Source organism: Moschus berezovskii, chromosome 6 (assembly GCF_049115385.1).
Source record: "Moschus berezovskii isolate FMDL1 chromosome 6, NW_MosBer_1.0, whole genome shotgun sequence".
NCBI classification, from domain to species: Eukaryota; Metazoa; Chordata; class Mammalia; order Artiodactyla; family Moschidae; genus Moschus; species Moschus berezovskii.
In genome coordinates, this window is record NC_142465.1 from 106,834,348 (window position 1) to 106,857,681 (window position 23,334).

General features: G+C 45.0%; 1 protein-coding gene across 1 annotated transcript in view; it reads left to right on the plus strand.

Moving 5' to 3' along the window:
* Positions 1 to 23,334, plus strand: part of LOC129536142 (scavenger receptor cysteine-rich domain-containing protein DMBT1-like) — a 141,847-nt gene that overhangs the window by 39,536 nt on the left and 78,977 nt on the right. Inside the window, 13 exon segments of the mRNA XM_088837051.1 lie at positions 2,003 to 2,317; positions 7,645 to 7,953; positions 8,045 to 8,362; positions 17,548 to 17,640; positions 17,718 to 18,032; positions 19,245 to 19,559; positions 19,933 to 19,974; positions 20,064 to 20,378; positions 20,631 to 20,663; positions 21,218 to 21,355; positions 21,803 to 21,895; positions 22,167 to 22,214; positions 22,692 to 22,835. Coding sequence (XP_088693177.1) covers positions 2,003 to 2,317; positions 7,645 to 7,953; positions 8,045 to 8,362; positions 17,548 to 17,640; positions 17,718 to 18,032; positions 19,245 to 19,559; positions 19,933 to 19,974; positions 20,064 to 20,378; positions 20,631 to 20,663; positions 21,218 to 21,355; positions 21,803 to 21,895; positions 22,167 to 22,214; positions 22,692 to 22,835 — 2,478 coding nt within the window.

The window sequence follows — 23,334 nt, forward strand, 5'->3', positions numbered from 1 at the left end:
TTTCAGTTTTTAAATTTGTCATGGCCTCCATCTCTTTACATGCCATGCAGTTTTTAACTGAATGAGAGAAATGATGCATAAGAAAATAAGATATCCCACATACATTTTCTAACACCTGAAAGGATTCATATTCTGTTTTGTTAAGCAAGTGGGAGAAGGGGTTCAGACCACCCAGATGTCTAAATACTAGCTAGAGTTGAGCTGTAACACATCTGGGTTGCAGTATTTGTAGCACTCAGTCTACCTCTGATTTCTTTGCCCCTGTGTTATGGGCTTTCAGAGTTTGTAACTGAAAACTTGAATGTTTTGGTAGCCCAGCAGTCAGGAGGATGAGGGAATATCCACTGTTTCCAAGGGGCTTGACACAGTTCTTTGGCCACCTGCCACTGACAGCGTGTTTACTGGGCAGATATTTGAGGAGAAAATCTGCTGTATGGGAGAGGCTCTCAAGTCTCCAGTTTTGTCACTGCAGCACCAGGTAACCCCAAAATCATGCAGGCTTCTCTGTCCCACTTTGGTCCATTAACCCAGGCAACAAATTGGGAAATTCCCATAGAGAAAGAGAAGCTTCAGATCCTTGGCTAACAATGAAATGATCTCCACTCTTTAGAATTTTAGCATGTTTAGTTCATATTGTGTCCACAAATGTCTAATATCTTCATTTTTTATCTAACATTTTATAGCATTTAAAGTTGTATCCAGCAGACCATTGGCCTGCTGTGAACCCCTCCATTGGAATCCTTCTTCATGGAAGTACAAAATTCTAGATTTTATTCTCTACTTCATCATTCACTTAAAGTGCTACACTGAATAGACATCATTTAACCTTTCTTTGGGGCTTCCCTGGTGGCTCAGAGGTTAAAGCGTCTGCCTGCAATGCAGAAGGCCTGGGTTCGATCCCTGGGTCAGGAAGATCCCCAGGAGAAGGAAATGGCAATCCACTCCAGTATTCTTGCCTGGAGAATCCCATGGACGGAGTAGCCTGGTGGGCTACAGTCCACAGGGTCGCAAAGAGTCGGACATGACTGAGCAACTTCACTTCACTTCACAACCTTTCTTTACATTGCTTTTTATGTATTAAAGAACAACACAGTGAGTCTGTCAATATCGTTTGTTCAAGCACTTTCAGAGCAAGAATTTAACCTATTTCTGCTCTATGGTAAAGTTAGAAATGCGTAATATTTTCCCCCTGGAGAACAAATAACCCCCAACTTTGAATAATAGCGATTCCTGACACAAAGTGCAAGAAAAGATATTTACTTGAGAGAAGAGGCAGCATTCCAAGATTCCCAGTGGAATCTGGTCAATGTCAATCAACATCACCTGACACATTTCTCATGCAACGTTGCCCAGTCCACTCAAAGAGATCACATTTTCTTAAAACAAAGTATCCAGATCTGGAGTCTGAAGCTTAGAACCATCAGTGAAATATTCTGGGTCAAACCAAGACATCTCAAGGTCCATTTGTTTTTCAGTTCTGCGTGACTGTACCAAGGAGAATGATTCTAACGATAGAGGATTCTTGGCTGCTACCTGAGGCTTCTGATGAGGACGGTTCCTGACTCCATTTCCTTTAATCTAATCCCTTTAACTCTCAGGTCAAGGGCACTAACGTGTGCGTGGTTTATAAGGAATCCATCCAGCAGCCAGCCCATTCTGAACTCATTCAACTGCTCCGGGTAGAGAGACTAACATTTCCTGTAAATCTTTCTCAGATGTTATGCAGAACTCTACAAATCAGAGGTTAACACTTCTGTCTCACCCTACTCAGTAGTGTAATATTTCCTGTTTTTGCCCATTTTCAATGTTAGTATTCTCTTATCACTGCTGTAAGAAACCAGACTCAGGTGCTGCCCCAGTGCAAAGACTCCCTGTCAGAACCAGGGAACTCTGACGCCTCAGAGGAGAGCGCCCCCTACTGCTCAGGTGAAGGTCCCACAGGACAGAAGACCCTTTTCATTCCCCTTGTCAAAGCCCCTTTGTCCCATTTCTCTCTCTTCAGACAGCAGACAGCTCCGGCTGGTGGACGGAGGAGGTCCCTGCGCCGGGAGAGTGGAGATCCTTGACCGGGGCTCCTGGGGCACCATCTGTGATGACGGCTGGGACCTGGACGATGCCCGCGTGGTGTGCAGGCAGCTGGGCTGTGGAGACGCCCTCAATGCCACGAGGTCTGCTCACTTCGGGGCAGGATCAGGGCCCATCTGGCTGAACACATTGGACTGCAGAGGAAAGGAATCCCACGTGTGGAAGTGCCCTTCCCAGGGCTGGGGACGGCACAACTGCAGTCATGAGAACGATGCAGGAGTCGTCTGCTCAGGTATGGTCAGTGTATTGCCCTGTGGTGGCAGAATGAAAAGTTCCATGGAAGCTGGTGTCTGATCACTGGGGCAACAGGATATAGATGGGCTGGAGAGGCCTGAGACAGACCCATCCTCCCTGAATGCACAAAGCTTCTGTGGGTGATGTGCTTCATTTACTTTCCTGCTCTAAGTCTCTGCTATTTCTTCTCCAGTGATCTTACCTGACATAGTAGGTTAAACTATTCCAATGAAAATTGATCTTCATAATGAAGATCAATCACATGAGACATTTTCAAATCACCACACAAATTCCTTTGCACAGTGAGCCTATGGGAGGGGAGGGCTAGAATGAGAACACACCTTTGTGGATGGAGTTGTTTCTGTATATACAGTGAGACATTATTTTACACTAGGTTAGTAGAAGTGGATGCACAGAGGATGTCACTAAACAGATCAGACAGGAACTGGAGGATTTGGGCCAAATTGCAAGTCTCTTTTGAAATTTTAGATGTAAATATTAGTAGGCCTTTGCAGGTAAGACCAGAGACCTTTGGATGAAGTGCTTTGAGTCATAGGTTCTCATTCCACTGTTACTATAAGAGATTCTCTGCCCATTTTTTCTTTTAAGACATCTGTATAGGCCCAAACTTTGGAAGAAGACTTAGCCATACACTGACAAGTCAAAAGTGGAAGCAAAACAATTTCTGTGTTTTATGGTAAGAAACTGTATAGTTTATACCTGATGACTTCAATGATTTAAGAGAATTTAATTTGGGGGTTTGTTTGACATGAATAGGAGTAAGGGGACAGATGTAATTTTTGAAGAAGGTAGAAGAGAGTTATAGCAGCTGGGAGGGAGAGGGATTGTAATAGGAGCTGGAAAAGGCACATACGGGGTGTTCTGAGCAGCACTGATGGTCCAGGTGTGGTGTGGAGGATGCTGTGTGTGCCTAAGGATGCAGAATGTCTGTACAGCAAGAGACAAGAGAAGGATATATTTTCATTATATTTAATATCCTTATCCACTGACGTCAGCCTTCTATTCCACAAACTTCCTCACAATTTTCACACACATAATCTTCCACATGAATTTTAAAATCAAATAGAAAACAAAAAAGTCATAATTTGTCTCAGAAGAGTCTATCCTTATGTGTATATGACATTATTGATTATTCAGTGTATTTTCGAGCATTTAACATGTATCAGGGTACATAAAACAGCATATAACAAATATTTCTTTCAAGTTCTGCCTAATCTGTAATCTTACGGGGTTAATATAGCAACTAAAAAGTGTTGAGTAAAAATACTTTAATTAGAAAGTGTCGCCTATGAGCGAACTCCCAACCAGACCAGAGTAGGAGTTCTAACCTGTGTCTCTCTGGGAAGATGAAAGTGATAAATAATAAAAGGCAAGCAGAATATCTTCTGTCTCATCATTCACTCTTGTATAAGTGGTCAAGCTGATTCTTCAAGTCTTTAATTTCTTTTAAGTCTTTTCTGTTCTTTCCTGTTTTCTGTAGTAGATTTTCATTTTGTTAGAATATTCTTTCTGAACCTTCAAAGTTCACATATAATCAGAATCCTTTACCAGAAAGAATTTCACCATGTCCATAAATTATCATGAGCATACTTTGAAATCAGACAAGTGTGTTAAAGAAAGTCTTTTATGTTGTAGGTTCTTTTTTATTTGGATTACCTTCCTCTACCCAAAATATGGTCCCTGAAGTTCAAACTATGATCATGAGTTTTTTCTTTGGTCTCTCTCTCAGTTTCGCACGCCATCCACTCCACATTTAACCTATCAAACACCCTACCTCACTCTACTCCTACAGAAGTTCTTCCCTTTCAGAATTTCCTTTCCACCCATTTGTGGTTCTTAAGATTGTTTTGTCTGCAGTGGGAGAAATGGGAAAGGTAGCAGGGTGAAGAGGTTGATGGGAGGAGCACGGGGGATAAAATGTGTCAAAAACTTGTTGGACAAGTATTTTCCCCAAATCTTCTATCTTACATCCATATTGAGGCTTCTGCAGTTTGAAAATTTCTAAATTATGTATGGTTTATTTTACATACATAAGCTCCCCTCAACAGAAGCAGAAGATATTAAGAAGAGGTGGCAAGAATATACAGAAGAACTGTACAAAAAAGATCTTCACGATGAAGATAATCAAGTTGGCGTGATCACTCACCTGGAGCCAGACATCTTGGAATGTGAAGTCAAGTGGGCCTTAGAGAGCATCACTACGAACAAAGCTAGTGGAGGTGATGGAATTCCAATTGAGCTATTTCAAATCCTGAAAGATGATGCTGTGAAAGTGCTGCACTCAATATGCCAGCAAATTTGGAAAACTCAGCAGTGGCCACAGGACTGGAAAAGGTCAGTCTTCATTCCAATCCCAAAGAAAGGCAATGCCAAGGAATACTCAAACTACCACACAATTACACTCATCTCACATGCTAGTAAAGTCATGCTCAAAATTCTCCAAGCCAGGCTTCAGCAGTGTGTGAACCGTGAACTCCCAGATGTTCAAGCAGGTTTTAGAAAAGGCAGAGGAACCAGAGATCAAATTGCCAACATCCGCTGGATCATGGAGAAAGCAAGAGAGTTCCAGAAAAACATCTATTTCTGCTTCATTGACTATGCCAAAGCCTTTGACTGTGTGGATCACAATAAACTGTGGAACATTCTGAAAGAGATGGGAATCCCAGACCACCTGACCTGCCTCTTGAGAAACCTGTATGCAGGTCAGGAAGCAACAGTCAGAACTGGACATGGAACAACAGACTGGTTCCAAATAGGAAAAGGAGTACGTCAAGGTTGTATATTGTCACCCTGCTTATTTAACTTATATGCAGAGTACATCATGAGGAATGCTGGGCTGGAAGAAGCACAAGCTGGAATCAAAATTTCCGGGAGAAATATCAATAACCTCAGATATGCAGATGACACTACCCTTATGGCAGAAAGTGAAGAGGAACTCAAAAGCCTCTAGATGAAAGTGAAAGAGGAGAGTGAAAAAGTTGGCTTGAAGCTCAACATTCAGAAAACGAAGATCATGGCATCTGGTCCCATCACTTCATGGGAAATAGATGGGGAAACAGTGGAAACAGTGTCAGACTTTATTTTTTAGGCTCCAAAATCACTGCAGATGCTGATTGCAGCCATGAAATTAAAAGACGCTTACTCCTTGGAAGGAAAGTTATGACCAACCTAGATAGCATATTAAAAAGCAGAGACATTACTTTGCCAACCAAGGTCCGTCTAGTCAAGGCTATGGTTTTTTCCCGTGGTCATGTATGGATGTGAGAGTTGACTGTGAAGAAAGCTGATTGCCGAAGAATTGATGCTTTTGAACTGTGGTGCTGGAGAAGACTCTTGAGAGTCCCTTGGACTGCAAGGAGATCCAACCAGTCCATTCTAAAGGAGATCAATCCTGGGTGTTCATTGGGAGGACTGATGCTAAAGCTGAAACTCCAATATTTTGGCCACCTCATGCGATGAGTTGACTCACTGGAAAAGAGTCTGATGCTAGGAGGGATTGGGGGTGGGAGGAGATGGGGACGACAGAGAATGAGATGGCTGGATGGCATCAGCGACTCGATGGACATGAGTTTGAGTGAACTCCAGGAGTTGGTGATGGACAGGGAGGCCTGGCGTGCTGTGATTCATGGGGTCGCAAAGAGTCGGACACAACTGAGCGACTGAACTGAACTGAACTGAAGTTCCCCTCATAGCTGGGCTCCCCTCATAGCTCAGTTGGCAAAGAATCCACCTCCAGTGCAGGAGACCCCAGTCAGACCCCTGGATTGGGAAGATCCACCAGAGAAGGATAGGCTACCCACTCCAGTATTCTTGGGCTTCCCTTGTAGCTCAGTTGGTAAAGAATCTGCCTGAAATGCGGGAGACCTGGGTTCAATCCCTGGGTTGGGAAGATCCCCTGGAGAAGGGAAAGGCAACCCACTCCAGTATTCTGGCCTGGAGAATTCCATGGACTGTATAGTCCATGGGGTCGCAGAGAGTCAGACATGACTGAGTGGCTTTCACTTCACTTCACTATTTGCCCTCTGCTCTCTTCCTCTCTTTCTTTACAGCATAGTAGTTATTTCTCAAGAATCCAAATAGGAAAGGAACAAACAGTTAGCACATGGACAGGATTAAAATACTTTAACTTATCTTTACTCTTTAGCATTTCCTAAAGTTTACATATCTAGTATGAAAAACCTCAGCTGTTTTGCATGCTCCCACTGAGAACTCACTCTCTCCCAGGTTCTTTGATAAGACTGCAAGGAGATCCAACCAGTCCATCCTAAAGGAGATCAGTCCTGGGTGTTCATTGGAGGGACTGATGTTGAAAGTGAAACTCCCAATACTTTGGCCACCTGATGAGAAGAGCTGACTCATTTGAAAAGACCCTGATGCTGGGAAAGATTGGGGGCAGGAGAAGGGGATGACAGAGGATGAGATGGCTGGATGGCATCATCGACTCGATGGACACGAGTTTGAGTGAACTCCAGGAGTTGGTGATGGACAGGGACGCCTGGCGTGCTGCGGTTCATGGGGTCGCAAAGAGTCGGACACAACTGAACTGAACTGAACTGAATCTTTCGAGAAAGGTGGCTATGACCAGCCCCTTCTCCTTTGACTCTGAGCTTTCTTCCTATCCAAACTGATCTCTGGACAACTTTCCAAAATCAGGTCACCTAAGAAATTCTTGGAATTTTTCACCATGAAAAAATATAAGAAACATATGTGAAATCATAACAGTAAACTTGTTATAATGTCTAACTTTCCTCCTGTTAGCCAGAAGTCTGTTTACTGTCAGCGAGCACTCACAGATCCAGCCCGCGTGATTTTCCTTATCTTCAGTGACTTGAGTATCGGTTCCTGAGAGAAAACTGGCTAGTATTCTGACCTCAGAAATCTCGGGATGGCCTTCTAACCTTGTGTGGCTCTTAGTCCTCTAACCTCTTGAGGCCCATGGATCTACTTCACTCTGGATTAGTTCAGTTCTGAACCTGAGTCTGGTGCCCACTACAGAGCAGTATCCTTAGGCTCTGTAGTTTCCAGGCCTCTAGATGAGGAATTCACATTCCTAATTAGCCTCAAAATGCATGTTTTTGGAAATCAGCCATTTCAAACTGACCCTGAAAATCCTTCAGGGTTTCTTTTCAGAAACTTGCTCATGAAAATACTTGCTCATGAAATTCTGAGAATAACTGTCCAGTTCTCTCTCCAGGCACCACTCCTGGAAAAGAAAAATTTTCACATTATTGCCCGTGACATTGTTTCTAATTGCCAGACCAGGACTATGGGCACTCACTGGATTTCTTGTTGCTGTTTTCTTAGGATTTGTGCATCTGGTTGGAGACAATGGACCATGCTCAGGACGAGTAGAAGTACGTTCTGGAGAAGACTGGATCTCTGTGTCTAATGGAAACTTCACACTCCCCACTGCCCAGGTCATTTGTGCAGAGCTGGGGTGTGGCAAGGCTGTGTCTGTTCTGGGACACGAGCTCTTCAGAGAGTCTGATGGCAAGGTCTGGACTGAAGAGTTCAGGTGTGAGGGGGAGGAACATAAGCTCTGGGTCTGCCCCAGAGTGCCCTGTCCAGGAGGCACTTGTCACCACAGTGGAGCTGCTCAGGTTGTTTGTTCAGGTGAGATGCAGATCAGGACTTAACCTCCCTGCACACTCTGTTCAGGTGAGAAATCATGAAATTTTTCTGAATTTCTGTCTTCTTCTACCAGCATACTCAGAAGTCCGGCTCATGACAAACAGCTCCTCTCAGTGTGAGGGGCAGGTGGAGATGAACATTTTTGGACAATGGAGAGCGCTCTGTGCCTCCCACTGGAGTCTGGCCAATGCCAATGTTGTCTGTCATCAGCTCGGCTGTGGAGTCGCCATCTCCACCCCAAGAAGACCACAGTTTGTAGAAGGAGGTGATCAGATCTCAACAGTCCGATTTCACTGCTCGGGGACAGAGTCCTTCCTGTGGAGTTGTCCTGTGACTGCCCTGGGTGGTCTTGACTGTTCCCATGGCAACAAGGCCTCTGTGATCTGCTCAGGTAAGAGAGGGAAGGGCTATTGGTACTTAGGATGCTCCTGAAGTGAAATGTCCCCAAGAGCAGAGAGTGAGGGAAAACTGGCTTTGGAAGATATTTCATAATGAAATATGGTGCTTCTCATTGTTCACTCATTTTTCAGATTAGGGCAAGAAGTGTGAAGGGGAATAATATATTTTAAGGCAACATTGTTATTGACATAAGGATCATAGAAAACAGTGTTTAAGCAATATGTATAGGCTTCAGTCATGTTCCCAGAGCAGCAAAGAGGACATTCCCAGCACCACAGTCACTGCCGCCTCCAATAACTGCCCCCTCCTCTCCAGGGAAAACTGCTTATCTAACTTCTGCTACCACAGAGTCTTTTGTTGGTTTTTGAAATTTACATAAAATCAGGCAGTGTGTTTTCTTTTGTGTGTGACTTCTTCAACCCATCGTTCTTTAGGATTCACTCATGATGTTGTTTATAGCAGTACTTTATTCATTTTTATTACTGTAGAATATTGCTTTCATTGATAACATGGCCATTGATCCATTCAACTGATATTAGAGATTTGTTGTTTCCTGCTCTTGACTATTATAAATACAATGCTAGAATGGAGCATGACAATGACTTGGGGCGCAAATATATGTTACTTATTTTGTGTGTTTAACATTTGGTCTTTTCATTTTCTAAGTGGTACAGTATCCTTTAATGAAGCAAGTTTTTAATTTGAAGGAAATCTTAATATAACTTACCAACTTTTCCTTGTATATTTATTTATTTATTGTAATTAATTTATTTTTTATTGGAGGCAAATTATTTTACAATATTATATTGGTTGGTTTTGCCATACATTGACATGAATTCGCCCTGGGTTTACATAAGTTCCCCCTCCTGAACCCCCCTCCCACCTCCCTCCTCCCTTTATCCTCCCTCTGGGTCATCCCCGCATGCCAGCCCCGAGCATCCTATAACATGCATTGACCCTGAACTAGTGATTCGTTTCACATATGACAACATACGTGTTTCAATGCCATTCTCCCAAATCATCCCACCCTCACCCTCTCCCACAGAGTCCCAAAGACTGTTCTATACATCTGTGTCTCTTTTGCTGTCTCGTATACAGGGTTATCATTTGCATCTTTCTAAATTCCATATATATGCGTTAGTATACTGTATTGGTGTTTTTCTTTCTGGCTTACTTCACTCTGTATAATAGGCTCCAGTTTCATCCACCTCATTAGAACTGATTCAAATGTATTCTTTTTAATGGCTGAATAATACTCCATTGTGTATATGTACCAAAGCTTTCTTATCCATTCGTTTGCAGATGGACATCTAGGTTGCTTCCATGTCCTGGCTATTATAAACAGTGCTGAGATGAACATTGGAGTACATGTGTCTCTTTCAATTCTGGTTTCCTCGGTGTGTATGTCCAGGAGTGCGATTGCTGGATCATATGGCAGTTCTATTTCCAGTTTTTTGAGGAATCTCCACACTGTTCTCCATAGTGGCTGTACTAGTTTGCATTCCCACCAACAGTGTAAGAGGGTTCCTTTCTCTCCACATCCTCTCCAGCATTTATTGCTTGTAGACTTTTGGATAGCAGCCATTCTGACTGGTGTGAAATGGTATCTCATTGTGGTTTTGATTTGCATCTCTCTGATTATGAGGGATGTTGAGCATTTTTTCATGTGTTTCTTAGCCATCTGTATGTCTTCTTTGGAGAAATGTCTGTTTAGTTCTTTGGCCCATTTTTTGATTGGTTCATTTATTTTTCTGGAATTGAGCTGCAGGAGCTGCTTGTATATTTTGGAGATTAATCCTTTATCCGTTGCTTCATTTGCTATTATTTTCTCCCATTCTGAAGGCTGTCTTTTCACCTTACTTATAGTTTCCTTTGCTGTGCAGAAGCTTTTGATTTTAATTAGGTCCCATTTGTTTATTTTTGCTTTTATTTCCAATATTCTGGGAGGTGGGTCATGGAGGATCCTGCTGTGGTTTATGTCAGAGAGTGTTTTGCCTACGTTCTCCTCTAGGAGTTTTATAGTTTCTGGTCTTACATTTAGCTCTCTAATCCATTTTGAGTTTATTTTGGTGTATGGTGTTAGGAAGTGTTCTAGTTTCATTCTTTTACAAGTGGCTGACCAGTTTTCCCAGCACCACTTGTTAAAGAGACTGTCTTTTCTCCATTTTATATTCTTGCCTCCTTTGTCAAAGATGAGGTGTCCATAGGTGTGTGGATTTATCTCTGGGCTTTCTATTTTGTTCCATTGATCTATATTTCTGTCTTTATGCCAGTACCATACTGTCTTGATGACTGTGGCTTTGTAGTAGAGCCTGAAGTCCGGCAGGTTAATTCCCCCAGTTCCATTTTTCTTCCTCAAGATTGCTTTGGCTATTCGAAGTTTTTTGTATTTCTATACAAATTGTGAGATTATTTGTTCTAGTTCTGTGAAAAATATCGTTGGTAGCTTGATAGGGATTGCATTGAATGTATAAATTACTTTGGGTAGTATACTCATTTTCACAATATTTATTCTTCCAATCCATGAACATGGTATATTTCTCCATCTATTAGTGTCCTCTTTGATTGCTTTCAGTAGTGTTTTATAGTTTTCTATGTACAAGTCTTTTGTTTCCTTAGGTAGATATATTCCTAAGTATTTAATTCTTTTCGTTGCAACAGTGAATGGAATAGTTTCTTTAATTTCTCTTTCTATTTTCTCATTATTAGTGTATAGGAATGCAAGGGATTTCTGTGTGTTGATTTTATATCCTGCAACGTTACTGTAATCATTGATTAGCTCTAGTAGTTTTCTGGTAGAGTCTCTAGGGTTTTCTGTGTAGAGGATCATGTCATCAGCGAACAGTGAAAGTTTTACTTCTTCTTTTCCAATTTGGATTCCTTTTATGTCTTTTTCTGCTCTGATTGCTGTGGCCAAAACTTCCAGAACTATGTTGAATAGTAGTGGTGAGAGTGGGCACCCTTGTCTTGTTCCTGACTTTAGGGGAAATGCTTTCAGTTTTTCACCATTGAGGATAATGTTTGCTGTGGGTTTGTCATATATAGCTTTTATTATGTTGAGGTATGTCCCTTCTATTCCCACTTTCTGGAGGGTTTTTATCATAAATGGATGTTGGATTTTGTTGAAGGCTTTCTCTGCATCTATTGAGATAATCATATGATTTTTATTTTTCAGTTTGTTAATGTGGTGTATTACGTTGATTGATTTGCGGATATTGAAGAATCCTTGCATTCCTGGGATAAAGCCCACTTGGTCATGATGTATGATCTTCTTAATATGTTGTTGGATTCTGATTGCTAGAATTTTGTTAAGGATTTTTGCATCTATGTTCATCAGTGATATTGGCCTGTAGTTTTCTTTTTTTGTGGGGTCTTTACCAGGTTTTTGGATTAGGGTGATGGTGTCCTCATTGAATGAGTTTGGAAATTTCCCTTCCTCAGCACTTTTCTGGAAGAGTTTGAGTAGAATAGGTGTTAGCTCTTCTCTAAATTTTTGGTAGAATTCGGCTGTGAAGCCGTCTGGACCTGGGCTTTTGTTTGCTGGAAGATTCCTGATTACAGCCTCTAGTTCCGTGCTTGTGATGGGTCTGTTCAGATTTTCTATTTCTTCCTGGTTCAGTTTTGGAAAGTTGTACTTTTCTAGGAATTTGTCCATTTCTTCCAGGTTATTCATTTTATTGCCATATAATTGCTGATAGTATTCTCTAATAATCCTTTGTATTTCTGTGTTGTCAGTTGTGATCTCTCCATTTTCATTTCAAATTTTATTGATTTGGTTCTTCTCCCTTTGTTTCTTGATAAGTCTGGCTAGCAGTTTGTCAATTTTATTTACCTTCTCAAAGAACCAGCTTTTGGCTTTGTTGATTTTTGCTATGGTCTCTTTTGTTTCTTTTGCATTTATCTCTGCCCTAATTTTTACAATTTCTTTCCTTCTACTGACCCTGGGGTTCTTCATTTCTTCCTTTTCTAGTTGCTTTAGATGTAGAGTTAGGTTATTTAGTTGACTTTTTTCTTGTTTCTTGAGGTGTGCCTGTATTGCTATGAACTTCCCCCTTAGCATTGCTTTTACAGTGTCCCAGAGGTTTTGGGTTGTTGTGTTTTCATTTTCATTCATTTCTATGCATATTTTGATTTCTCTTTTGATTTCTTCTATGATTTGTTCATTATTCAGCAGTGTGTTGTTCAACCTCCATGTGTTGGCATTTTTAATAGTTTTTCTCCTGTAATTGAGATCTAATCTTACTGCATTGTGGTCAGAAAAGATGCATGGAATGATTTCAACTTTTTTGAATTTACCAAGGCTAGATTTATGGCCCAGGATGTGATCTATCCTGGAAAAGGTTCCGTGTGCGCTTGAGAAAAAGGTGAAATTCATTGTTTTCGGGTGAAATGTCCTATAGATATCTATTAGGTTTAACCGGTCTATTGCATCATTTAAAGTTTGTGTTTCCTTGTTAATTTTCTGTTTAGTTGATCTATCCATAGATGTAAGTGGGGTATTAAAATCTCCCACTATTATTGCATTATTGTTAATTTCCCCTTTCATACTTGTTAGTAATTGTCTTACATATTGCGGTGCTCCTATGTTGGGTGCATAAATATTTATAATTGTTATATCTTCATCTTGGATTGATCCTTTGATCATTATGTAGTTTCCTTCTTTGTCTCTTTTCACAGCCTTTGTTTTAAAGTCTATTTTATCTGATATGAGTATTGCTACTCCTGCTTTCTTTTGGTCTCTATTTGCATGGAATATCTTTTTCCAGCCCTTCACTTTCAGTCTGTATGTGTCCCTCGTTTTGAGGTGGGTCTCTTGCAGACAACATATATGGGGGTCTTGTTTTTGTATCCATTCAGCCAACCTTTGTCTTTTGGTTGGGGCATTCAACCCATTTACGTTTAAGGTAATTATTGATAAGTACGATCCCATAGCCATTTTCTTTACTGCTTTGGGTTCGAGTTTAAACACCCTTTCTGTGTTTCCTGTCTAGGAAAGATCCTTTAGCATTTGTTGGAGAGCTGGTTTGGTAATGCTGAATTCTCTCAGCTTTTGCTTGTCTGTAAAGCTTTTGATTTCTCCTTCATATTTGAAAGAGATCCTTGCTGGGTACAGTAGTCTGGGCTGTAGGTTATTTTCTTTCATCACTTTAAGTATGTCTTGCCATTCCCTCCTGGCCTGAAGAGTTTCTGTTGAAAGATCGGCTGTTATCCTTATGGGAATCCCCTTGTGTGTTATTTGCTGTTTTTCCCTTGCTGCTTTTAATATTTGTTCTTTGTGTTTGATCTTTGTTAATTTGATTAATACGTGTCTTGGAGTATTTCGCCTTGGGTTTATCCTGTTGGGAACTCTCTGGGTTTCTTGGACTTGGGTGATTATTTCTTTCCCTATTTTAGGGAAATTTTCAACTATTATCTCCTCAAGTATTCTTTCATGGTCTTTCTTTTTGTCTTCTTCTGGGATTCCTATGATTCGAATGTTGGAACATTTAACATTGTCCCAGAGGTCTCTAATATTGTTCTCATTTCTTTTAATTTGTTTTTCTTTTTTCCTCTCTGTTTCATTTATTTCTACAATTCTATCTTCTAGCTCGCTTATCCTGTCTTCTGCCTCTGTTATTCTACTGTTTGTTTCCTCCAGAGTGTTTCTGATCTCATCTATTGCATTATTCATTGTATATTGACTCTTTTTTATTTCCTCTAAGTCCTTATTAAACCTTTCTTCCATCTTCTCAATCCTTTTCTCCAGGTTATTTATCTGTAACTCCATTTTGCTTTCAAGATTTTGAATCATTTTCACCACCAAAATTCGAAATTCTTTATCAGGTAGATTCCCTATATCTTCCTCTTTTGTTTGTGTTGGTAGGCATTTATCTTGTTCCTTTACTTGCTGGGTATTTCTCTGCCTCTTCATCTTGCTTATAATGCTTTGCTTGGGGTGGCCTTTCCCTCTTCTGGCCATTTGTGGAGTTCTCTTTATTATGTAGTTTCCTCGTTGTGTGTGGGGTTGAACAGGTGACTTGTCAAGGTTCTCTGGTTATGGAAGCTTGTGTCGGTGTTCTGGTGGGTGCAGCTGGATTTGTTCTCTCTGGAGTGCAATGAAGTGTCCAGTAATGAGTTATGAGATGTCAGTGGGTTTGGAGTGACTTTGGGCAGCCTGTATATTGAAGCTCAGGGCTAGTTTCCTGTGTTACTGGAGAATTTGCGTGGTATGTCTTGCTCTGGAACTTGTTGCCCCTTGGGTGGTGCTTGGTTTTAGTGTAGGTATGGAGACATTTGATGAGCTCCTATCGATTAATGTTCCCTGGAGTCAGGAGTTCTCTGGTGTTCTCAGGATTCGGGCTTAAGCCTCTTGCCTCTGGTTTTTGGTCTTATTCTTGGAGTAGCCTCTAGACGTCTCTATCTGTCATTTCCAAGGTGGTTCCCTCTGTTTTAGCTTCTGTTTGCTGGTCTCTTCAGTGTCTAATTTCCGCCCTGATACTAGGGGGTGGGTGGACACTTTTTAAGGCTCAGTTGTTCAGTCCTGTTCTGGGAAGGGAGGAAAGCTGCAGACGAATATCTCTGGCTTCTGTGGGGAGTGCTCGCAGTGTCTCGGCCACACTGGGTTTGCCCCCGCTCACAGCACGTATGCTGTCCCAGTCTACGCTGCACAGGCTCTAAGTTGCTCTGCCGGGAACTGTCCGAGGCCGGCGCCGGGTTGTATGCACTTCCCAGGTCTGAGCAGCTCAAGTTCAGGTTCTCGGGTACTCCACAAAGGCGCAGACTTGGTTGGGCCTGCGTTTTGCGCCTTCCCCGGCAGCTCAGGGGACCAGGTGTTTGGCAAGCACGGTCTCTGGGACTTATTGCCTCCCCAGTCCCCACCACTCAGTTTTCTGGGTGTACAACCAGTGCACCTTCTCAGGGGGATATCGACCGGCCCGAGCCCAAGAAGTCCTGATTAGCAACAAGCCTGCATGCAGTTTGTATCGGATGCCTTTCTGGGGCCGCGGTTGCCCCCTCCGGCTCTGGCTGCGCTCCCTGCCTGTCTCGGCGGGGGATGGGGGATGGGCCAGCCGTAGCTGGCTCGCTCTGCTCAGTCCTTTATTCTGTGAGCGGGGCTGGCTGAGTCTTAGGTTAGAGCTTTCTGCCTTTTCATGGGGAAGCTATCCCACAGTCTGTTTTGCTCTCCCCAGTTCTCTCAAATTGTTCTCGCGGCATTCAAGCCCAGTCCTCTCTCTAAGCAGTTCAGCCGGCTCCTCCCTGCCCAGCCCCCGCTTGCTAATGGCGTATGCAGGTGTCTGCAAGCTTCTTCGCTGGGAGTTACCGTTTGGCGGGTAATTTGTGGGTTTTAAAAAAATCTTAAAAAAAAAAGAGGGTTATGTGGCCCTCTGAGCTTCCAAGGCTCCCCACAGATTCGCCAGTGAGAGTGTTTCCTGGTGTTTGGAAACCTCTCTTTTTAAAGCCTCCCTTCCTGGGATGGAGCTCCGTCCTTACTTCTTTTGTCTCGCTTTTTATCTTTTATGTTTTTTCCTACATTCTTTCGAAGACAATGGGCTGCTTTTCTGGGTGCCTGACGTCCTCTGCCAGCATTCAGAAGTTGTTTTGTGGACTTTACTCCGCGTTCAAATGTTCTTTTGATGAATTTGTGGGGGAAAGAGTGGTCTCACCGTCCTATTCCTCCGCCATCTTGTTCCTTCCCTTACCTGTATATTTAATACTTCTTATATCCCTTTAAAAAGAACTTTCCCTACTCCAAGATCATGAAAATATTCTCTTAGAGTATCTTACAAAACTTTCTTTTTCTCTTGCATGTAATTGTACATTCCTTCTGGGATTGATATCTGTGTAAGATAAGTCACATTTCACAGGGACATCCAATCCAATTAGCTCAGAATCTTTTTCTGAAAAGACTTTTTTCCCCACTGCTCTATTCTATTCCATTGTATCATTTGTCTATCTTTGCATCAATACTGCATTTTCTTAATTACTATAACTTTATAATAAGTCTCAGTTCAGTTCAGTTCAGTCGCTCAGTCGTGTCTGACTCTTTGCAACCCCATGAATCACAGCACGCCAGGCCTCCCTGTCCATCACCAACTCCCGGAGTTCACTCAAACTCACGTCCATCGAGTCGCTGATGCCATCCAGCCATCTCATTCTCTGTCGTCCCCTTCTCCTCCTGCCCCCAATCCCTCCCAGCATCAGAGTCTTTTCCAATGAGTCAACTCTTCGCATGAGGTGGCCAGAGTATTGGAATTTCAGCTTTAGCATCAGTCCTTCCAGTGAACACCCAGGACTGATCTCCTTTAGGATGGAATGGTTGGATCTCCTTGCAGTCCAAGGGACTCTCAAGAGTCTTCTCCAACACCACAGTTCAAAAGCATAAATTCTTCGGTGATCAGCTTTCTTCACAGTCAACTCTCACATCCATACATGACCACGGGAAAAACCATAGCCCTGACTAGACGGACCTTTGTTGGCAAAGTAATGTCTCTGCTTTTTAATATGCTATCTAGGTTGGTTACAAGGAGTAAGCATCTTTTAATTTCATGGCTGCAATCAGCATCCACAGTGATTTTGGAGCCTAAAAAATAAAACCTGACTGTTTCCACTGTGTCCCCATCTATTTCCCATTAAGTGATGGGACCAGACACCATGAGCTTAATTTTCTGAATGTTGAACTTTAAGCCAACTTTTTCACTCTCCTCTTTCACTTTCATCAAGAGGCTTTTTAGGTCCTCTTCACTTTCTGCCATAAGGGTGGTGTCATCTGTATGTCTGAGGTTATTGATATTTCTCCCAGAAATCTTGATTCCAGCTTGTGCTTCTTCCAGCCCAGTGTTCCTCATGATGTACTCTGCATATAAGTTAAATAAGCAGGGTGACAGTATACAGCCTTCATGTACTCCTTTTCCTATTTGGAACCAGTCTGTTGTTCCATGTCCAGTTCTAACTGTTGCTTCCTGACCTGCATATAGGTTTCTCAAGAGGCAGGTCAGGTGATCTGGTATTCCCATCTCTTTCAGAATTTGCCACAGTTTATTGTGATCCACACAGTCAAAGGCTTTAGCATAGTCAATAAAGCAGAAATAGATGTTTTTTCTGGAACTCTCTTGCTTACATCACTAGGTTATTATTTAGTTTAATCCAGTTTCCTCTTCTTCAACCCAACCAGACCCCTGATCATTGCTGTTTCTGCAGGAAACCAGACCCAGGTGCTGCCCCAGTGCAACGACTCCCTGTCTGAACCAGCAGGCTCTGCGGCCTCAGAGCAGAGCGCCCCCTACTGCTCAGGTGAGGGTCCCACAGGACAGAAGATGCTTCTCAACCCCTGATGTCACCGCCCCATCCTCCCATTTCTCTCTCCTCAGACAGCAGGCAGCTCCGCCTGGTGGACGGGGGCGGGCCCTGCGCCGGGAGAGTGGAGATCCTTGACCAGGGCTCCTGGGGCACCATCTGTGATGACGGCTGGGACCTGGACGATGCCCGCGTGGTGTGCAGGCAGCTGGGCTGTGGAGACGCCCTCAATGCCACGAGGTCTGCTCACTTCGGGGCGGGATCAGGGCCCATCTGGCTGGACGACCTGAACTGCACAGGAAAGGAGTCCCACGTGTGGAGGTGCCCTTCCCGGGGCTGGGGGCGGCACGACTGCAGACACAAGGAGGACGCAGGGGTCATTTGCTCAGGTCCGCGCTGCACACTGTCCACAGGCTGGGGGAGGGGAGGGCCCAGGAGGACGGGGTCTGAGCACTGATGGAGAGATGCTGAAAGGACCAGAGAAGAGGCTTCCTCCCATGGAGCCTGTCTTTCCAGCAGCCGTGAAGGCGAGGTGCTTTCACTGCCTCCCCCAGCAGCTGAGATTCTGGTCCTTTCTTCCCAGCAGTGTTTCCTGGCAGAGCCGTTTCTTACAGTTAACACTTGAAAGCAGGGCTCACTCTGCAGTTATCTGTGGGAGTAACACCTGGAAACCTAGGCTTCCCAGGTTATGCTGGTGGTAAAGAACCTGCCTGCCAATACAGGACATGTAAGAGATGCGGGTTCAGTCCCTGGGTTACGAAGATCCCCTGGAGGAGGGCATGGCAACCCATTCCAGTACTCTTCCTGAGAATCCCATGGACAGAGGAGCCTGGCATAGTGAAAGCACAGATTTATCCTTTACAGTTCTGTTTTCTGGGAGTCTGAGGAGAGTCTCCATGAGCCAACATCTCAGTGTCCACAGGGCTGTGTTCTTCCTGGAATCTCTGGGCAGGACTCTTTTCTCAGCTTTTTCTGGTTTCCCGTGTGGCCTCATTTCTTGGCTCAGAGCCATCTTTATTCTTCTTCAGACAACAGTGCCTCTCCTGACTGTTCTCCCTCACTCATATTTCCCTCTGACTGGGTCTGGGAAAGATGATGCATTTCTCAGCATAGTGGGTTTAAAGATGTGTTAGGCTGGCCTCACATGGTTAATCCACAGTATTTGAGGTTTATGTCTCCATCCCAAAGTCCTTATTAATCACATCTGTAAAATCTCTTTTGAAATGTAAGGTAACATGTCACAGGTTCATGGATTAGGCTGTGGACACCTCTAGGGGTCCATTATCCTGTCGACCACCTCACTGTCCACATAACATTCCGTTCTTTTAGAAGTTTTGTCAGGAATCAGGATTCAGCTCCCATCACTGCAGCTACCCAGTTTGGTCTTCCTCTGTGTTCATATTTACATCGTTGTGGTAGAAATAGATGTACAGACATTAATGGACAAAGTCAGGTGAAAGGGAGGTAAAAGTCAGTCTTGTCACCCAGTGGGCATCTCCTCTGCTGGGTCAGGGATGTATGGTCACTCTTTCTGGGAGAGAGGAAAACCCAGAGCACCAAGTGGAATGCTCACTGTATCCTGTCTCTTCCCTTTCAATCAGAGTTCCTGGCCCTCAGGATGGTCAGCGAGGACCAGCAGTGTGCTGGGTGGCTGGAAGTTTTCTACAACGGGACCTGGGGCAGTGTCTGCCACAGCCTCATGGATGATGTCACCGTGTCCATCATCTGCAGTCAGCTTGGCTGTGGGGACAGTGGAAATCTCGACATCTCTGTTGGTCTCAGGGAAGGTTCTAGACCCCACTGGGTGGATGGAATCCAGTGCCAGAGAACTGACACCTCTCTCTGGCAGTGTCCTTCTCACCCTTGGAATTACGACTCATGCTCTCCGAAGGAGGAGGCCCACATCTCGTGTGCAGGTGACTTATGTCTGTCTGTTTCTTTACAGACATAAGTCACTCCCAACCATGTAGGATGTCGTTAGTATGATTTTACATTTTCAGATGTAATTCATGGGTTTTGGTTCAGTCCACGAAAGGTAGGTGTATGTTTGTATTTGTCTCTGTGTCTGTCTGTTTGCTGTTGTAATGGGATGTGGAGTCTGGTAAACTACTAATTAGATAAAGTAATTTCAGCTGCTGATAATAAGCAATGAACCTCTCAGCCAAGTAGATGAAGTTTCTGTTGTCTCTTGTCATTTGACTGTGACCAAAAACCTTAGCTACTCATGTCTGGGGACAAGACCTCCCCCAGTTGTCCCTGAACCAGAGCTTCCCACTGTTGCTTCTGCAGGAAGAAGACCCAAGAGCTGTCCAACTGCTGCCCCCTGCACAGGTACGTCAGCCCCGCCCCCTCCCCCGTGGCCCCCAGGGGCGCCTTCCTCCCACCAGGGGCAGTCTCAGGAGGGACTGCTGCCTTTTCAGACAGAGAGAAGCTCCGGCTCAGGGGAGGAGACAGCGAGTGCTCAGGGCAGGTGGAGGTCTGGCACAGCGGCTCCTGGGGCACCGTGTGTGATGATTCCTGGAGCCTGGCAGAGGCCGAGGTGGTGTGTCAGCAGCTGGGCTGTGGCCAGGCCCTGGAAGCCTTGCGGGCCGCAGCGTTTGGCCCTGGAAACGGGAGCATCTGGCTGGACGAGGTGCGGTGCGGGGGCCGGGAGTCCTCCCTGTGGGACTGTGCTGCGGAGCCCTGGGGGCAGAGCGACTGCAAGCATGAGGAGGATGCCGGTGTGAGGTGCTCTGGTGAGTGAGGGGCTCGGGGTCCGCCCTGGGTGAGCTGGGGCAGCGCGGGGGCAGTGGGCTGGGCTGGGCGTGGTGGGGAGTTTGTGTTCAGACATCCCTAGTGCTGGAGCTCTGATCTAGGACAGGTGAGCCAGGAAGACTGGACACTGCTGTCGTGGAGACTGAGGGGTGATTTCAGGCTCAAGAGGGGAAAAGGGTCTGCCCTGCCTTCTGACCAATTCCCTTTACCCAAACTCCTCTTTTTCTCTTTAGGTGCAAGGACATCTTTGCCCCCAACTACAGCAGGTACTGTGATCCATCTATGAGCAGGGGAGAATACTGAGATTCTGGGGACCTGTTCTGTGGGCTTCTCTGACGGCTCAGGAGAGGAAAGAGTCTGCGGAGCCCCTGGCTGTTGGGGAAGAGCCAGGGTGGTACATTGGGGTGTATCTTCTACCCTGGTTCCCAGGGTCAGAAAGTTCTCATGCCCAGGGTCCAAGTGGGTCTGGTTTCCATGTTGCAGAATCTAAGGATCTCCCACCTGCCCCTGAGTGTTGCTCCTCATCAGTGAGGTGCAGGTCCCAGGACTGTTTGATGCCCTGTCTCCTGAAGCCCAAGGAGAGGGTATGAGCCGGGTCCTCAGAGGCTGTTTTGGCAGGGCAGCTCACTGACGATCCCTGGCTCTGCCTGGGGCAGCACTGGCTAGACAGAGGTTGGCTTGTCTGAGGAGGGGACCTGGCGAGTACTGTCAGCGCACTTGAGCCTGAGGCTGGGACGCCTTCGTCCGGAGCTCCTGAACATTCTGGCACGGGGGTTCTCTGCCCAGGACCTTCCCCAGCCCTCTTGTCTGTTCTCCTTAGGGACCAGACCAGCCTCAAGTCCTCTCCCTGGCATCTTCTCCCTGCCTTGGGTCCTCTGCCTCATCCTGGGGGCCCTTCTCGTCCTGGTCCTCATCATCCTGGTGACTCAGCTGCTCAGATGGAGAGCAGAGCACAGAGGTGGGCTGCAGGGGGACCTGGGGGCCAGGGAGAGTGTGTGGAGGCAGGAGATGGGGCAGGTGTGAGGAGGGGAACCTGGGCCAGGTACTGTTCTGAGTCTGTAGAGCTCCACGTGCTCTGTGCTGAGCTCTAAGGGCTGAGTAGACAGAGGCTTTTAGGACTGGTATATGAACTCTCATAAGTCATAGCCTCTCCTGTGAGATGAGACAGAGTTGGGGCTGAGCTGTGTTCAGGGCCAGATGAGGGGAGAAGGTGCCAGCTGGTGAACTGGGTGGGAAGCTATCCTGAGGTCCTGACAAGCCCTGTGTGAGCACAGGGGGAGATAAAGGGTGTGTCTGCTGGATTGTGGTATCTCAGATGGCATCTCTGACCTGCTGGAAGATCTCTCAGCCCGCTGGACCAGGGTCTCTGGGGCAGCATCTCTGACCTGCTGGGGGGATCTCTTAGCCTTTTCCAGCTATGAAGATGCTCTTGCTGAAGCTGTATATGAGGAGCTCGATTACCTTGTGACACGGAAGGAGGGTCTTCTGGACAGCCCAGGTGGGTGTCTCTGCCTGCCCTCCTGGGACCTCTGGTTGTCACCTCACATTGGCTGTGTGCATCTTCTCAGTGTCCACAGCCCCCATGCATGCCCCAGACTCACAGAGGCAGCTCCTCCAAAGTGGTGGGGATGGCCTCTCAAAGCCCTGTGAGCCCCCAGCCCTCGTCTACACTGCATGAGACAGGCCTGTTCCTTTTCAACCTTAACACTGGTCCCTTGGGTGTGGGGAGGGTCATTCTGTGCATCGTGTGATATTTGTCTCCACATTAGGCTTCCTGTCAGATGGTGAGGACAACATTGACTCCAAATCTGCTCCAGGTAATAGAGATGGACCTGCCTCAGCTGGTGTTGGGGAGGAGAGTTTCCATCACTGAGATGAGAGGCAAGGGAAACAGTCTTCCTTTGATGGAGCAGTAGCATCCATTGTGTAGAGATGGAGTCCATCCTTTGCCTTCTCTGGCTGTTCAGTCATGTCTCACATTTGGAGCTGGGCTCTCTGTGTCCAGAATCACAACAGAAACACATCGTTTCTAAAAATAACATCTGGAAAGCACAATTTGTCAAAACGCTTTAGTAATGCTTAATGGTATAAGAGTTCCTTTGAGAAAGATATGTAAAATCATGTTTTGGCTTATGGACACTTCAAACTGAAACATGGTCTTAGAGGAAAAAAAATCTTTTGAAATAAGGTGCCTCTATTTAGCGGCTCAGAAACTCTGGGTCAAAAGGGATCTTAGGTATTTCCCAGATGAACCCATTTACCATGGTTTCATCTGACCCCTGCTCTGCCCTCAGAAGCCCCAGATCAGAGGACTGATGCCCCTGGTGAGGATTACGATGATGCTGATGAGGTACCAGTGTCTGGGGCTCCTCCTGCCTCTCAGGTGAGAGAAGAGGAAGTACTCCCAGAGAAGGAAGATGGGATGAGGTCTCAGACAGGTGAGTGGGGTTAGCTCATCTCCTACAATCTTCAGCATCTGTCCTGGAAATGGTAAATTTGAGCTCCTCAATGCCCAGCCTCTCTAGAATTTCAAAACATCAGTAATCTCATGCATTTGATGGGCTTCCCTGATGTCTTAGATGGTAAAGAATCTGCCTGCAATGCAGGAGACCCAGGTTTGATCCCTGGTTGGGAAGATCTCCTGGAGAAGGGCATGGCAACCCACTCCAGTATTCTTGCCTAGAGAATCCCATGGACAGAGGAGTCTGGCAGGCTCTAGTCCGGTACGGTCACAAAGAGCTGGACGTGACAGTCTCAACCATATACTGTATTTAATGCTATCACACTCCTTGGCGTTGAGGAATCATTCTCCTTTTGGCATTTACGTCTCCATACTGCAACATAAATTTTCACTTTATATGTGATATGCTTGCATTAAAATGTACAGATTAGGGCATTTCCTGATAAGCCAGTGGTTAGGACTCTGCACTTTCACTG